Raw genomic sequence first — 17,524 nt, forward strand, 5'->3', positions numbered from 1 at the left:
CCCGGGGGCAAGCGTTCACCCTTCTACGAATCTGCGGGCTTGGTTTGGAATCCCGGGGGCAAGCGTTCACCCTTCTACGAATCTGCGGGAATGGTTTGGAATCCCGGGGGCAAGTATTCACCCTTCTACGAATCTGCGGGAATGGTTTGGAATCCCGGGGGCAAGCGTTCACCCTTCTACGAATCTACGGGAATGGTTTGGAATCCCGGGGGCAAGAATTCACCCTTCTACGAATCTACGGGAATGGTTTGGAATCCTGGGGCCAGCTTTCACCCTTCTACGAATCTACGGGAATGGTTTGGAATCCCGGGGGCAAGTATTCACCCTTCTACGAATCTGCGGGCTTGGTTTGGAATCCCGGGGGCAAGCGTTCACCCTTCTACGAATCTGCGGGAATGGTTTGGAATCCCGGGGGCAAGTATTCACCCTTCTACGAATCTGCGGGAATGGTTTGGAATCCCGGGGGCAAGCGTTCACCCTTCTACGAATCTACGGGAATGGTTTGGAATCCCGGGGGCAAGCGTTCACCCTTCTACGAATCTGCGGGAATGGTTTTGAATCCCGGGGGCAAGCGTTCACCCTTCTACGAATCTGCGGGCATGGTTTGGAATCCCGGGGGCAAGCGTTCACCCTTCTACGAATCTACGGGCTTGGTTTGGAATCCCGGGGGCAAGCGTTCACCCTTCTACGAATCTACGGGCTTGGTTTGGAATCCCGGGGGCAAGCGTTCACCCTTCTACGAATCTGCGGGATTGGTTTGGAATCCCGGGGGCAAGCGTTCACCCTTCTACGAATCTGCGGGCTTGGTTTGGAATCCCGGGGGCAAGAGTGCACCCTTCTACGAATCTACGGGCTTGGTTTGGAATCCTGGGCAAGCGTTCACCCTTCTACGAATCTGGGAATGGTTTGGAATCCCGGGGCAAGCGTTCACCTTCTACGAATCTGCGGGAATGGTTTGGAATCCAGGGCATGCGTTCACCCTTCTACGAATCTGCGGGAATGGTTTGGAATCCCGGGGGCAAGCGTTCACCCTTCTACGAATCTACGGGCTTGGTTTGGAATCCCGGGGGCAAGCGTTCACCCTTCTACGAATCTACGGGCTTGGTTTGGAATCCCGGGGGCAAGCGTTCACCCTTCTACGAATCTACGGGCTTGGTTTGGAATCCCGGGGGCAAGCGTTCACCCTTCTACGAATCTGCGGGCTTGGTTTGGAATCCCGGGGGCAAGCGTTCACCCTTCTACGAATCTGCGGGCTTGGTTTGGAATCCCGGGGGCAAGTATTCACCCTTCTACGAATCTACGGGCTTGGTTTGGAATCCCGGGGGCAAGCGTTCACCCTTCTACGAATCTGCGGGCTTGGTTTGGAATCCCGGGGGCAAGCGTTCACCCTTCTACGAATCTGCGGGGTTGGTTTGGAATCCCGGGGGCAAGTATTCACCCTTCTACGAATCTACGGGCTTGGTTTGGAATCCCGGGGGCAAGCGTTCACCCTTCTACGAATCTGCGGGCTTGGTTTGGAATCCCGGGGGCAAGCGTTCACCCTTCTACGAATCTGCGGGCTTGGTTTGGAATCCCGGGGGCAAGCGTTCACCCTTCTACGAATCTACGGGCTTGGTTTGGAATCCCGGGGGCAAGCGTTCACCCTTCTACGAATCTACGGGCTTGGTTTGGAATCCCGGGGGCAAGCGTTCACCCTTCTACGAATCTGCGGGCTTGGTTTGGAATCCCGGGGGCAAGCGTTCACCCTTCTACGAATCTACGGGCTTGGTTTGGAATCCCGGTCTGGACGGTCTACGCGCAGCCCACCCTGCTGTTCATCCTTCCTTTCAGGCTTCTCGACAAATGGGTACCCGGGGAAACCTGTGCAAGGCAAACTGTGGTATCCAGGTAACAGTTTTTTACACTAAACGAGGCAGCTCAAAGGTAAAAGAACAAGGATAGAAATAAAGGTGATGTGAACCCAATGTCACGATTTTTCCTGATCTAATGATGCTTTTTGTCAAACTCCCTCCCTCCCTCCGAGTGAGCCTCCACGCAGTTATACCCTTCCAATTTTAAGCCACTCCTGGGAAGATCGATTTACTTGCCCTAGCTACGAATTACATGGGCGTCTCCTTGGTCTCCTCCACTCGGGGTTGTTTCGTGCAGTAACAACCCAATAAACAGAATCGATGTCCGGGAAGTGTGCCACGTGCCCATATTGCCGAAATTGGCGTTGACGCACAAGCTGGCAACAGGTCTCGATTTAATTTCATGGAATAGTAGCTGTTGTGGCCTTTGTGATTTCAGATTTTTGGGGTAACACTGAGGTACAGATGCTATGAAGGTTTACTGGATGAAATTATGAAGTCGGGTTATGTTTGTGGCGAGGAAACTGGATACCTTGAAAAAAAAAACGGATACCTTTGTTGCGTCGTGCAGAACAACAGCGAGTCGTCTCTAGAAGTCGAAAGGCGGATTAGTTTGGCCCACGGTGGTATGAACTCGCTCAACAAGAGTAGCCTATACGGCGTTATCGACACTTGAGCAGGTGGAGTATGATTCGAGTGAAGTCGCTTGTGTTCCCTGTGACATTAATGATGCAGACGAACTTTCAAATTCTAATCATAAGTAATACAGTTGTTAAATATCAAGAAATTTATTTCGTGGCTTGTTCAGGGAAAAATAATAATGTTTTAATTGAATATGCGAAAATATAAGGACATGGAAAAAAGTAAATAGTGACTTGGAGGCGAACACACGCTTTCGCAGAATCGATATCCCTGTCGGATACGGAAAAAAAAACTAACCACGTGACTTTTAATCTAGACGATCTTTTCATATTCTTGTCTGTCAAGCTTCCCACTCCTACTTACGTGATCTCCATATATTTTTATTTTATCTTTTATGTTTATAACGTTTTCGTTTGTCATCCTCCTTCACTTTCTTACCTTTTCCGATTCCAATCTTATATATTTTAATCATTCAGTTTGTATTTTAGTTTAATGAACGTTCTTATCGCGGTGGCTTGCATGTGAAGGTGATGCTTGATTGCGTGATTCCATTCCACCAACCTATTCAAAATCTGCATCCAAGGAATGAGTTTTCACATGTAGTACGTCACTTCAATGATGCTGACGAACTTAAAAATTCCAATCAGATAAGTAATACAACAGTTAGATATCAGGAAACTTATTTCGTGGGTAATTCATGGAAAAATAATAGTATTTTAACTGAATATGTGAAAATCATAAAATGTCGATTCCTACATAGTTATATTCGTTCGATAATGAGTTAGTTAATTTGTTCAACAATACTAAATTAGTTATTGGTTAAAACTACTGTAAAAGGTGTGCCGTACTCTGTTCACGTTATATGTCAATTGGTATGGTCCGGGAAAATGAGGAAAGATAAGAAAGGGAAGAAAAAATGTATCGATATGCAAGAGAAGTAAAAGGAAGAGAAATAGAGAGAAATAAAATGAAAGTGCGTATAAGGGTGCATAAAGAAGAAACCTGGAGAATAGAATAAAAAGGGAAGAGAAATCAAATAAACTAATGGAAAAAGAAAGTGTTAAGGAAAGGGTGGAGAATGGAAGGGTAGCGAAGGAAGGAAAGGGTCGGGAATGAAAGGGGAGGGGACAGGGAAGGAAAGGAAAAGAAGGATAGTGCTGGAAAAAATTCGGCTGGAAAAGAGTGGGATGGGAATGGCATAAAAAATTACGGGAAAAAAATAAAAGATGAGAACAGGAAAAAGAGAGGAAGCGAAGGAAAGGAAAGGGAAATTAAGGAAAGATAAAGGGAAGGAAAGTAAGGGAAGGAAGTAAAGGGAAAGGATGCAAAAATGAGAAAATTAAGAGAGATGATGATGATGATGATATGGTAGATATAGAGAGGAAGGAATAGGAATAGATGGGAAAAAGGGAAATGAAGGGAGTGAGAAGGTGAGAATGAATAGGATAATGAAGAAAAGGCAAAGGATGCAAATTTGAAGTTAAGGAAGAGGAAGAGCAGAGAGAAAAGGAGTGGGATTAGAGTGGAAGGGAAGGGAATGGAATGGAGTGAAAAAAAAAAAAGATAAAAAAAGAATAAGTAGGATAAGGACGTAGAGGGAAAGTAAGCAAATGGAGGAAGTGAGGGAGAAAAGGGAAAGGATGCAAATTGGAAGTTAAGGAAGAGGAAGAGCAGAGAAAAAAGGAAGGAGTGGGAATAGATTGGAAAGGAAGGGAAGGGAAGGGAGTGAGACCCCAAAAAAGATAAGAATAATAAGTAGGATAAGGACGTAGAGGGAAAGTAAGCAAATGGAGGAAGTGAGGGAGACAAGGGAAAGGATGCAAATTGGAAGTTAAGGAAGAGGAAGAGCAGAGAGAAAAGGAGTGGGAATAGATTGGAAAGGAAGGGAAGGGAAGGGAGTGAGACCAAAAAAATAAAGATAATAAGAAGGATAAGGACGTAGAGGGAAAGTAAGCAAAAGGAGGAAGTGAGTGAGAAGAAGTGTAGAGTCAGAAAGGGAGAGAAGGCGCTAGACGGAAGAGGAAGGGAAGTGAAGCGGGTGAGAGGGAGCGGATCCAGTGTGCCTGCCTCGCCTCGGTGGGCCTTAATTTGCATGTCACCGCCGGGAGGGTCGTTGGGACAAGGCAGGTGTGACTGACGAGAAGGTGGCGGGTGTAGAGCGAGTCAGACATGGGGAGGGAGTGAGGAATGCTGCTGGCGGGAAGGTGACAGTGAGAAAGTAGTTTTGTTTAGTTATCAAGGGTAAAAGTTATTGATGCTTACTGAAAATCTACATCAGCATCCACTCCCACTCGAAATTGACCTCTCTTCTGGTCTTTTTCTTTTTTTTTCTTTTGTTGGAGCAGCGTCTAGCGGGATTCTATGTTGCTGTTTTTGTTTTTTTGCCCTTCAGCTGGTTCCTTCACTGTAAAAAAAAGCTTACCCACAAGAAGAAAGGCTACAGGGGATTTATTGGGAATGTGAGGAACAGAATAACACGCTTTCCTGAAAATAGTGGTTTTGTTTCCTCGCAAGTTGAAACTTTCCTTTTAGTACTCGGGGAATGCAATTGTCATGTGTGCTTGCTTTCTCTTATGTGTTCGGATAAGATAATTTCGTTTAGTTCAAACAACATATTTACTGCTGTTGCGGGAAATTGGAATCCATCGGTGTGATTTGAGCGAACAAGCACCAATACAGCAATACTCCGCTCCACTAATGTGACCTTCAGTGATGGTGATGCGCCGTTATTACTGCCGTTCATTACTGTGTGTGTGTGTGTGTGTGTGTGTGTGGGGGTGGGGGTGGGTGTGTGGGTGGGTGGGTGTGTGGGTGTGTGTGTGTGTGTGTGGGTGTGTGTGTGTGTGGGTGAGTGGGTGGGTGGGTGAGTGTGTGTGTGTGTGTGTGTGTGTGTGTGTGTCATTATAATTAGGGCATTAAGGAATGGTAATCCATAATATCAAAATAAAGATAAAATATATACGATTTGCATCTTGTGTATCCTTAGTTGCTAATATTTTCAGTGGCAATGCTTCTTCCCCTCCACCGATCATTTAAGGAAACAAAGTGAACATCTCAAATCGTAGCCGATAACCGAAGAAGCGCTTTTCAAATTCAGAAAATGTTTTCTTCATTTAGTTACTGTGTATATATTTTAAGCTATTTTATACAAGACTATGCGCCTCCGTTGATCAGTGGTTGGTGTGCCTAGCTACAAATCCGCGGGCCCTGGTTGAATCCCGGCCCGGGCAGTCGGCGTGCAGGTCACACAGCTGTTCCTCCTCCTTTTTGGACTGGCTGATAAATGGGTACCAGGGGAAGGTATACTGTGGCGAGCCCGGACTACACACTAGCCCGTGTCTGGCGGAAAATGGGTCCTTGCCCACCACACACTGTAAGGGCCAATACGACGGAAATGACCACTTCTGCCACACGCAGCTATGACTTATGTCTCAAGTTTACTACCTCTTTTTTGGTTTAAATAGTTCCACCTAAATGTGGTTTCGTAATTGGTCTTTTGACACCGAACGAGATCGCCACAGATTGAGAGATCGTCAAGCTCGAGCTGTCCTTTGCAGCGACGGCCTTTTTAATTGCTCGCCGCGCGTCGTAATCTGCAAATTAGGCGTGATTGCTGATTGGCCGGATATGGCCGCTGTGAGTGGAGTTTGATTTCGTATTTTATGATTGCAGTTCGGCCGAGTGATGGTACGTGTGGATTTCCGTTATTTATTATTGTAGTTCAATATTCGAATATATACGAGTTGTGGCTAACATTGGTTTCAGGTTCTTTGTCAAATGGAAAATGATAAAAGTAAAGTTAGTCATCATATTTTTCGTTTTAGAATGGACATTTCTTTTGTGTATGTGGTATGTTTCCGAGCGAAATATATAATGCTGTTAACATATGTGTGGTGGACCGTTTACCAGCCAAGTGTGTGGTGCATGGAAAAGGCTCATATGTTTTGACACACGAGAAGAACCCAAGATAACAAGAGGAACTTCCTGGTCTTACTCAACAACTGACCACATCCCCATCATTAATCAAACTGTCGCAAAATCCGTCGAAAACAATAAATCACTGTAGATAATGAGGGAGCATTTTACCAGGAACCTCAGCAAAAATGAACGCACTCAGGTGGCAGGGTTCGAGGCGCGAAAGATAAAGTTGTTGAAAAGATTTACACAAGAAAACATCGGAACAATCAGTAATTTAAACGGGAACAAAGAAAAAAATCAAATGAGAAAGACGTTATGGAGGGTGACAAAATAACTTCAAAATTATTACCGGCTTGCGTAGAGGTATTTAAAAAGATTGAATAGGACGACACGGGAATCAAACACAACGGTGAGTACCTTAACATATATAGGTTCACAGATGGCATCGAAGTATCAATGAGCCTGAGGGAAACTTACAGGGAAAGATCGAGAGAGAGAGAGAGAGAGAGAGAGAGAGAGAGAGAGAGAGAGAGAGAGAGAGAGAGAGAGAGAGAGAGAGAGAGAGAGAGAGAGAGAGAGAGAGAGAGAGAGAGAGAGAGAGAGAGAGAGAGAGAGAGAGAGAGAGAGAGAGAGAGAGAGAGAGAGAGAGAGAGAGAGAGAGAGAGACAGAGACAGACTAATGGCTCAAGGGTGGCATTGTAGTGGGGGAGCACAGTTACTCAGGATACCCAGAGAGTGCCTTTATTGCTTGGTCGAAGTTGTCTATTGTGGCTCTACTGTATCACTGCAGCACGGAAGCCTGTATATATTTATTTATATGTCGATGCCTTTCTCTCTGATTATATGGTCAATACTGTATTCTTAGAAATAATAAGCAAAAAACGATTAAAGCTACCGTCTTGAAAGAAGTTTTCTCTGCCTCATCATTCTTTGCAAATGTCATAAGAGAAAAAAATCGAGAGATGCGGAAAGTGAGAAATGGAAGAAACGAAAACTTGAGAACGTCGGAACAGAGTGACGGAAATCGTCACGTTTGAGCAGTTTGCTGATATGTATCTCAGGGAAGCCCGCTTGGCCTAATCTTACATTCCAGCGCCTCGGGGAAACTTGTGTGATTGAATTTCCCGCAAACTCGCCGAGCCTCGATCCACCCTCGGCTGCGGCGCCCCGCCGGCCGCCACCGCCTCCTCCACACCGAACAGCTGGGCGGCGGCAATAATGGCGCTGCCGAAGGGAAGATCAGAATCATTATTTTTAGCATCGGGAAACACACGAACTGCAGGCAGGCGGGAAGATAAAGACTCCTTTTCCTCCTCCTCCTCCTCCTCTTCATCCACCTCCTCATCCTCCCATTCCCTCCCGCGTGATTTAGGAGCCCCGGTGGAAATCACGACCTAGAGAGAGAGAGAGAGAGAGAGAGAGAGAGAGAGAGAGAGAGTGAGAGTGAGAGTGAGAGTGAGAGTGAGAGTGAGAGAGTGAGAGTGAGAGTGTGTGAGAGTGAGAGTGTGTGAGAGTGTGTGTGTGAGAGTGTGTGTGTGAGAGTGTGTGTGTGTGAGTGTGTGTGTGTGAGTGTGTGTGTGTGTGTGTGTGTGTGTGTGTGTGTGTGTGTAATTCACTATGGTCTGATCACTGGATTAAGTCGCGATCGCCAGCCAGTACCCTCGAATGATCTTGGAGTTATTTTTTTTCCACTTGCGGCGCCGTTAGTCTTTCTTGGTGGAGCCTGATGGTCGGCCCCAGCCCATTGTAGCGCAGGCAAATGTTTATAGTGCCGCCATCTTCCTTGGCTCATGCTGCCCCACCCCCGGCGCCTACTAGAATAGCCCGTATTGCGCGGGGGTCACTGGCGCTTGCGCTTCCTCAGTGAAAGCCTCCAGGTGAACACGCGCGCCGTCAACACTCAGCCCTTTAATTGTGGCTCATCATTATGCCAGCCGTCCAGCGATCACTTGTGGGTCACTGCCAGGCGTGACGTCACGTTACAAGCCTAAAGGGGAGGTGCGCTTGACAGGCTCGGTGTACGTGTGGGTGGCTCGTGCTCGTGCCAGGATTAATTTATCGTCATTCCGGACCGGTGACGATATTTAAATTCGAGGAACTATTTTACGGAGTTATTTAATGCTGTACTTTGCGTGCGTGCGTGCGTGCGTTTACTGAGTAGTTAAATGAATATGAAGCATGCGAGAGAGAGAGAGAGAGAGAGAGAGAGAGAGAGAGAGAGAGAGAGAGAGAGAGAGAGAGAGAGAGAGAGAGAGAGAGAGAGAGAGAGAGAGAGAGCGCTATTAACACAGCAGTGGCATATATAAAAGAGTAAGCTTTATTTCTCTTGACATCTTTTATTTGTTCCCCGTTCTGTCCTCCCTTCCGTTCCTCTTCCTTTTCCTCTGCTCCTCTTCCCTCCCTTCCGCTCCTCTCCCTCCCCTACATCTCTCTTTCCTTCCCCTCCATTTCCCTTTCCTTTACTTTCATTTCCGCCACCTAGAGCCACCAGCGAGCATATTTTCATGGTATACAAACTAATTTATCAAAAACAGTAATAAGTTAATGGCAGTGCGGCTCCATCATTAGGTCATGGATGCCGGATTAAAGGAATTTCACGCCGTCACACCTCGCGGCCGCTCCTCGTTATAAATGCGCCGGCAAAACACGGTTGTTAGTGCCGGTCGTTAGGCTTCTCGCGCGTCACACCTGCCGCCAAACTGGGCCGCCGGGAGGTAAACATGTGGGCGCAGGAAGGTGAATGTGGGTGGTAGTGACGGAGGTGTTATTGGTGGCGGTGGTAATTAAAATTGTCATCTCTATTAGTGTTGGTAGTAATTGATTTTTTGTTATTATTATCATTATTATCGTTATTATTAGTAGTAGTAGGAGCAGTAGTAGTAGTAGTAGTAGTGATAGATTTAGTAGTAAGAGTAGTATTAGTGGTAGACGTAGTAGCAGTAGTAGTGGTGGTAGTAATAGTTGTAGCAGCAGCAGCAGCAGTAGTTGTAGTAGTAATATAGTAGTAGTAGTAGTAGTAGTGGTTGTAATGGTAATTTTTGTTGTAGTATTACTCGTTACTATAGTACTGACAACACTCAACATTCTTAATCTGTTTATTTTTACATGTATTCACACCTATTCATATAATCATCCATTTGTCTATTCAGCCATCAAGTCCCAAACTTTCAGAACTCAGCCACGAGTGTGTTAATTCCACCGTCCGCTTCTTTATTCCATTAATTCAGGCGCTACACTTTCCATCTTCATTATTATTTCACGATCGAATTACGCTTGTTATGTGCCCGATGCTCTCTCTCTCTCTCTCTCTCTCTCTCTCTCTCTCTCTTTTTTCCAGAGCAGAGGTAGCTGATGCCTCTAGTTCTCAATCATTGGAAACACTTTTAAGATGTTCAATAGGAAACGTGAAATTATATAAAAAAATATCGTTAGCTTAGATAGTGAATCCATGGTCAGTTTATATTTTTTGTGCATGCTTTTCTGGCACGGAGTTTTGACGAACCAATTTAGATCAAAGCGGTGCAGACGGAACGAAATAATAAACGTATAACATTTCTTAGTATTTATATTAGTATTCTTAAAGATTTGAGAGTTTCTATTTGCATTTCATGACTTAACGTTTGTAGTCATTCCATGCCGGGTCGTGTGATTTTCGCACGGCAGATAAACACGGGAGAAGGGAGTAGGATTTAGGTGCTCGAGAGAGGTCAGGGAATTTAGAAGGGTCATGTGTAGTGTTGGTTAAACAGCAAAGAATTTACTTTACTAAAAGTGCGCAAATTTGTGTTTGTTACACACACCGTGGTGGCAAATAAACGTGTCTAGAAGCTCAAAAGCCTTCAAAATTCAAGCGGTCAAGGACACAAGAATTCGATGTAATTCACTCGTCTGAAGCAGATTGCTGGGTTGGACAGCAGCGAATGGTAATTTATCTTAACGCGATCCAGGTGCTTCTTGAAGCTCACTAACGTAGATTTCTATATTTCTTACTATGGATATTCTCGTCGACTTGAAATCTAGTATAGCGACAATGAAAGGAACAGTAACTGTTCTGATGAATACTTGACATGAATGGTGAAATGAAAGTGCTTCGGAAATGGTAACGAAGATTTTGGAAGAGAAGCCACAACTACAATCATTAAAGATTAAACGAGCTCACCAGGTAGGGCCAGTTGTTGCCTCCCGTCCTCGAACGATTGTACGCTTCGATAGATTCGGACTGTGAAGCAGTGAACGGAAGTCCAGGAAAGCTAAGGGCAGGAATATCCTTTAGTAAAGATCCTGGTGCAACATCTCAAGAAATAAGAATACTCAGTTCTACGTGTTGAAGCAAACATATTAAAATGATAATTAAAGAGAGGCCTGAGCAACGATCGTCAACAGCTGCTGCGGCCCGTGGCTCCACCGCCAGTAGTGGTGGAAGTTTGGTTCGCAGTATTGACGGCGACGAGACGGTGAGGTGTGTCCAGATCCTGCAGTCGTCCGATGGAGCCGCTGCTGCGTTCAGGGGGAACTGCGGACGCTGGCAATGTGGCAGATCCTGGTGCTTGTTGGGAAACATTATCACGTTAGTTCTGCTGCCTCTGATGGTGTCACTGCTGTCCTGACTTATGACGCTGACGGTGCTGGCATCAAGCTGTGGTGCAGCAGGGTGAGTTCACCTCATTAATCCTCAATAGAATGTCTAGGTGTGGAAATAACTGTTAGGAGCAAGAAGTTATTGTGTTAAATATATATAGGTCCCAAAATAAAAACATTGGACATTTTTTAAATGCAATGATTGAAATTCCCTCTGCAGCCCATGGCAAAAAATAAACATTTACATTTTTTGGAATTTCAATTTGGATTTGCTGGAGTGCCAGGATAGTCACACACACACACACACACACACACACACACACACACACACACACACACACTAAAATTATTCATAAAACAATACTAGGGAACATGAATTCAACCTAAATAATAACGATTAACCTACATGTAAAGACAACTCATCACATCACAAATATTAATATAATCAGAAAATCTGCAGTTATGGATTTGCTCGGGCAACAAAAGTATTCTCAGAAGTATGTGGTCGTCTGTGCAGTAATACTTTCACCCTTATGCTTCACCATTGTCTGTGAAGTATTGCTTTCCCTTTTGCTTCGTCAGTATTCTGAAAGCATGAAACGAATTCGCCGCTGCTTTCATCTCACGTTTTTTTGTGACGGCGACGAAAGAGCTCAAGTTGCGGTCGCTGCCGGGAGGGAGAAGGGGAGGGAGATGACGGGAGGCGTGCCTTTGTGTGTGTGTGTGTGTGTGTGTGTGCGTGTGCGTGTGCGTGTGTGTGTGTGTGTGTGTGTGTGTGTGTGTGTGTGTGTGTGTGTGTGTGTGTGTGTTGAATAATTTGTACCGTTAGGTTGTGAGCATATGCAAAGAGAGAGAGAGAGAGAGAGAGAGAGAGAGAGAGAGAGAGAGAGAGAGAGAGAGAGAGAGAGAGAGAGAGAGAGAGAGAGAGAGAGAGAGAGAGAGAGAGAGAGAGAGAGAGAGAGAGAGAGAGAGAGAGAGAGAGATTTCTGAAAAAAGACGAGTATAACATTAATTTTAATATGTATCAGCATTCAGCAATAATTCCAACTTTAAATCTCAAGGCCCGTACACCTGATATTAAGCCTGAAGGAGAGATTGTTGAAAATGAGAATCAAGAGTAAACAGTAGCAGGTTATTTATAGTACATATAGTTTGTAAAAGAGCCGCCAAGACGTGCAGGTTTTGTTTCATTCCCGCCTGCAGTGTTTCAACGCGCGTCTGTAGCAAGGGATGAACGCAACTAAAAGTCCAGGAACAGCAGAACCGTAAAGGGCCAAATGAAAAGGAGAACTTGAAAAAGAACCCGATGTACATTATTAACCTTCACGAAAAGTACATTTACATAGTTGGGAAAGGTTCTGGAAAAAATGTAATCGAATAACTTGTTTTATTTGTCTATGCTTGCTTATGCTTGCATGTTTTCTACATCTTCTATCCAACACAATATACTTTAATAGGATACCTAATTTCATGCTCGAATTTGTGAAATTAGTTTCTTTTGTAGTGTTTCCTAACCGGTTAGAATATTTGACTAATGAAACTACGGTTTCTGTCATTGTCTTTTGAATTTTTTTTTTTCGTTTGTGTGAAAATGATCCTTACCTGGCGCCAAAATTAATGTGATGCGTTGATGATATTTAGACTATCATGTGTTTGTGTGTGTATGGGCGTGGGATGTGGGTTAGTTGGGGTGTGAGGGTCGAAGGGGGGGGGGTGCATGGTGGGTGGATGGGGGAGTGTTGGTGTGCATATTTTTTGTCACGATGGACCTCTGCTTGGAGTTAATAAAAGCAAGTCATGCGGAGGGGGGCTCTTGGTGACATTTTATTTCACAAAGGAAGCTCGGTGTGGATTCTGTACAAAGAAGTACGAAGTACAAAGAAGGAAGTTATTCCTATCAGAAGCTAAAACTTCCATTTTGGTGTATTTTAACAACGAGTGATGCGAAACGTGAAACCGATGAAAGTTGGAGCATTATAAACTTTCCCTTCCCCTAAAAAGTTACTCCATTGATTTCAAAATTAAATATGCAAGTCAGGCTTTATCGATAAAATGAAACTTTTCTCGTTGAGAAGTACAGCCTCCACTCTGCGTTATACAAACAATTCAGCGCTCCCAGGGCTGGCGAGGGAATAATAGTATACAACAATACGCCGGTCCTCTGAGAGTAGGAAGTTTCTTACCTTAATTTTCATCAACAAATACATATATAATATTTAAAAGGTAAAAAGCAGTATTTTTTTATTGTGATAACAGGCTGCAGCGATGTGTCACAAAGCTGAATATGCTTCCATACCACAAACACACTGAATTTAAGGTCATCACCACCACCGAAGTAGTTCCACATGCACCGCCTACACTTCCCATCTATTCTGAGTAGTCTCTTATGTCTGTTATGCAATGCGCCGGTAGGCCTTCATAGTAGGGCCTGATGGTCGGCCCCAGCCCGTTGTGGCGCAGGCAAGTGTTTATAGTGGCGCCATCTTTACTTTTCAGCATTTTCCATTTTAGACCCATAGTGGCATAATATAGATTGTTGGGGGGGGGGGGGGTGTTGGAGGGTCATGCGACGCCGATCTAGCACAGTTTTTGTGCTATTAACACTTATTTAATATTTTCTCGGTGAAAGGCTTAATGCAGATTTTTTTTCAATAGGTCCGACTCAGCAGTGAAGTCAGTTTGGGCGGGGCCCGCTCGGGGAGTTCTCTGGCCACAGCGCAGAAATCTTCTTTAATTTATACAAAATATAGGATACGCTATTAAGTAGTACGCAGATGACATAAAAGGAAGAGTGATGTATTTGAGGTGATGCAACAGCGCTCTGAAGAGGTTCTGGCCCATCCCAAACTGACCATATTTTGTGTCGGATTATAGCAATACTACACATTTTTAATAATGCTAATTATATTATTTAATTGCATTTATTATTATTATGCACTCCTTGGTAGCTCTGAGTCCCACGTCTGAAGGTATCCTACAGTACGACAGGGTCCTCAAGTGTGTTGAGCCATTGAACCGTTTTGAGACTGCCACTGCATGCATGCTCCTGATCACATGCCAGGTCATTCAGCCTCTCGATATGGAACATAATATTGTTGCATAGTTAGATATATAGATATAGATGCACACACACACACACACACACACACACACACAACATAGATTTTAATCCGGAGGTGCGTAGAGAGAAACGTATTTGGGGGAGGGCGTAGGTTAACCTGAGTTTATTTAGACACTGGCCCGGCCAGTTTATTGACTTTTCACACACACACACAAACAGAGGGACCACAGAGGAGAAAAGAAACAGAGACAAGGGTAACATTAACAGATATAGTAAAAAATAATGATTAAATAAACATAGTTTGGTGGTCCTCATCGTTAGCCACGAGCGTGTTTGTATATATTGTTTCTCATGTCTGAAGAAGGACATGTTGACATAAAGCACTCATTGTTATAAGTGATCGATTATTTAACAGGCCATTGTAGCCTTACCGACATATGTGGTAAACATTTATTTTTTCCTTAGGACTGGATCACAAGCATCCCAGCCGCTGCGCAGCGACGAGTGGAGGCAGAGCTGTCTCGACCTGAAGGCTGGAACCTCGAAACAGGCGCTTCGTGATAACGCCGCTGCTCGACCTGCTCTCCATGATAAGTTGTCTTGGAATGGTGAGAGCGAAGAGTCAAGCCGACCTGATGTGCCTCTACTTCCGTTGTTCCGGCTTGGTCTTCATTTAAGGTGAGATTTAGATCCTTAAAACCGTTATGTGTAGTGAAGAGAGAGATGTAGGATGTTTTGTTAGCTAAAAGATTATCTACAAACAACTTTCGATAATTCACAATCAAGCGATAATGCAGTTATTATAATATAGTTCTGAAGCAAGCAGAATGTTGATAGACGACACGCCAACAACGCATTGGTGCCCCGATGTATACGATGTGAGGCAATTCCCATTACTTTTATTATTAGCCCAAGTAGGTTTGTTGGTGTACCCGTGTGTATACAGTAATAACGAAGCGAATTACGGTGTGCAGTGAAAGCGATGTGTAATTCACCACGGCCTGATCGCGAGTTGGACGTGTGTGTGTGTAAGGGGGGAGGGGGGGTCAGCAATGCAGTGCCTGGGAGGGGATGGGAAATGTACTAGAGGGAACTATCAGGGATTTATCTGCTGTGATCGTGCGCCAATAAACGTTGATATAGCTCAGCGGATAGGACAGGGTCGCACTAAAACAAGACCCTCTCCTGCCCTACTGTTTCCCTATTTATTGCTCAGCTTCTCATATTCAGATAATTCATTCACTTACTCTCTTCTGTTCCTTTCTTATTCGCCCAGTCGTCGCCTTTCCAGTTACCCTCGTCCTCTTCTACATCTTTCGTATCTTTCTCCTCCAGTTCTTCCCTTTGCTCTTTCTTCTCATCATCCTGTAAATCCTCTTCCCCATCTTTCTTTTGTGATTCATTCATCCCTGGATCCCCTTTTGCCTCGCCCTTCACATAAGTCTTCAAAGTACCCAGCAGGCTCTGCAATACGGTTCTGAGTGTGCCAAGGTGCTCAAAGATAATGGTTTGGGGACCGTTTTTTTTTTTGTTACTTAAAAATTGTTTGTAAAGTAGCTTCTATAGACTCTAGACCTATCACTCTGGAATGAAACGACTTGACTAAGCAGCAAACTCTACTAATAATAAGGTTGCAGTTACAAAACTAGTCGTTGAACTAATATATCCAAACATATTTAGTTTTGGGGTAATAAAATAATAAACGAGTAAGTGTCACTTTTATAATGCATAGAAGTTTATTTAATGGCAAATAAATAAATCCTGCTTTAGCACAAAAGCTATAATACTTTTGCTTTTATAATGTTTTCCTTTTCTTCAACAGAGCTCATGAAGTTTGCCTAACTGGTAGATTTACTAACACATGCCAGGATATCTCTATTTATGGGTTTTAACCCACAACTTAAGAGGGGTGGACACTTAGCGATGGCCGCAGCGCACATCTGAAATAAGTAACAGTGGAACCAAAATTGCGATCAATCCCTCTTTAATCAATTAGAGCATATATAGTAAATCTCTTTTTGTATACTGTAAAGTTCTTTATTTTAAATAAACTTTATGGAACATCTCTAGTTTTAATCAAATATGCTTCCACTTTTTCTCCGGAGCCTCTTTTAGGTATTATGGACTTAGTATATGCGGCAATAACGGAATCACTTGCTGACTGCAATTCATTTAACTTTCATAATCTAGTCAAACCAAAAAAAATCATACTAAACTTTACCAATTACTATCTACATGTTATCACTGTACACTATATTAATAATAAGCTTTCCGTTGCTCTTTTGTGAGTAACGACAAACATTCAACGTACCTCCTCTTTCCCTGCCGTCCAGTTATCATTCAGCTGAATATCAACAAATTCCTGTCTTGTGCGGTCTTCCTTCCAGCTTGGCTCCCCACACCTTCCCTGTAACAATGGACATTAGTTAGTAAAGATGTAATAACAAGGAGAGTGGGGCTGTGGAATAGGTGAAGCATGATACTAAGATGGTGTTGACACAAGGATGAATGAGGATGTGAGTGAGACATATAGTATGGCCGTGACAGGAGAGGGGGGAGGGGCTCAATGAGTGAAGCGTGACACTTAAATGGCTTGATCATGTAATGAGAATGATACTGTTGAGAAAGTGTATGAAAGTAGGACTGGGAGAAAGTTTTTATATGGCAGATATCAGTGGGACATTGAAAGAGTACTTGAGTGAGTTAGCTGTCAAGGGTGTGCAGAGGCAATGTTTGAACAAGGAAAGTTAGTCTCTTTTACGGTGTCGTATTTCGATGTTCAGCTGTTTAGTCAAGTTCTCATGAAGGGAAGGAGCTTGCGTGTGCGTGCGTGCGTTCACTTTTGAGGGGTTGCACTCGTTGTGTCTGTGTGCATTGTCGTTACGGTATTATGTTTATTCAGGTATCCTTCGGGGTGGGGGTGGGGGTGGGGGTCGTTTCCTGTTCCTTGCATTAAACTACAAGGAGGTAAACGGGGATTAATTTGTTATGCTCTGCAGAGGATGTTACACTCTTGCTGCCTCTTGAGTATTTACGAGGAGGGCGATGATGTTATCGTTACTCTCCGTCTGTCTGTCTAACCGTTAGCAAAGTGTTACCAAACTTTTTTGTGGTTGGCGTAGTTACCCAATAAACATGAGGACATCTTTAGGTGAATCTCTCAAACTGATCAACTTTTGAGAATACTGAGAAAATCTAACGGAATGATGGCTGAAAGATAAAGGAATAGCTATTTGCATGACTTTCGACGACCATATGAAGAAGAAAAAGAAAAAAAAAAGGTTTTGCTGTGCTTATAGACGAAATGCAATTTATTTTGGTGGTGGTATCAGTCCACTGGAAGTTTTGTCATTAGTAATTAAAGTATTCCCAGAGATAAATTTTCTCTTCATATAATTGCTATCATTTTTCCCTTAAGCCCGTCCGCTGCGATTGGCACGGATTTGTCTTTCACTGGTAGCCTGGTAACATATAT

At 43.9% G+C, this 17,524-nt stretch overlaps 1 protein-coding gene and 1 long non-coding RNA gene across 6 annotated transcripts in view; one reads left to right on the forward strand and one right to left on the reverse strand.

The window, feature by feature from the left end:
- LOC126980680 (uncharacterized) overlaps positions 1-17,524 on the forward strand; it is a 98,353-nt gene that overhangs the window by 72,966 nt on the left and 7,863 nt on the right. For 2 of the 4 annotated variants that reach the window (XR_007733459.1, XR_007733457.1), the window contains 2 exons: positions 14,515-14,727; positions 15,872-16,112. Coding sequence is in view for 1 of the 4 variants with exons in the window: in XM_050830810.1 (XP_050686767.1) it covers positions 11,021-11,061; positions 14,515-14,727 (254 nt within the window). In the remaining 3 variants the exon portion in view is untranslated. Of the gene's footprint in view, positions 1-10,799; positions 11,062-14,514; positions 14,728-15,871; positions 16,113-17,524 lie in introns of those variants that run through there. The other 2 variants (XM_050830810.1, XR_007733458.1) reach the window with 2 other exon arrangements.
- Positions 15,755-17,524, reverse strand: part of LOC126980681 (uncharacterized) — a 211,668-nt gene continuing 209,898 nt past the window's right edge. For both annotated transcript variants that reach the window (XR_007733460.1, XR_007733461.1), the window contains 2 exons: positions 16,361-16,456; positions 15,755-15,989 (listed from right to left, as the gene is read on the reverse strand). This is a non-coding gene — a long non-coding RNA (uncharacterized LOC126980681). The remainder of the gene's footprint in view (positions 15,990-16,360; positions 16,457-17,524) is intronic.

The sequence above is a fragment of the Eriocheir sinensis genome, chromosome 45 (assembly GCF_024679095.1).
Source record: "Eriocheir sinensis breed Jianghai 21 chromosome 45, ASM2467909v1, whole genome shotgun sequence".
Taxonomy (NCBI): domain Eukaryota; kingdom Metazoa; phylum Arthropoda; class Malacostraca; order Decapoda; family Varunidae; genus Eriocheir; species Eriocheir sinensis.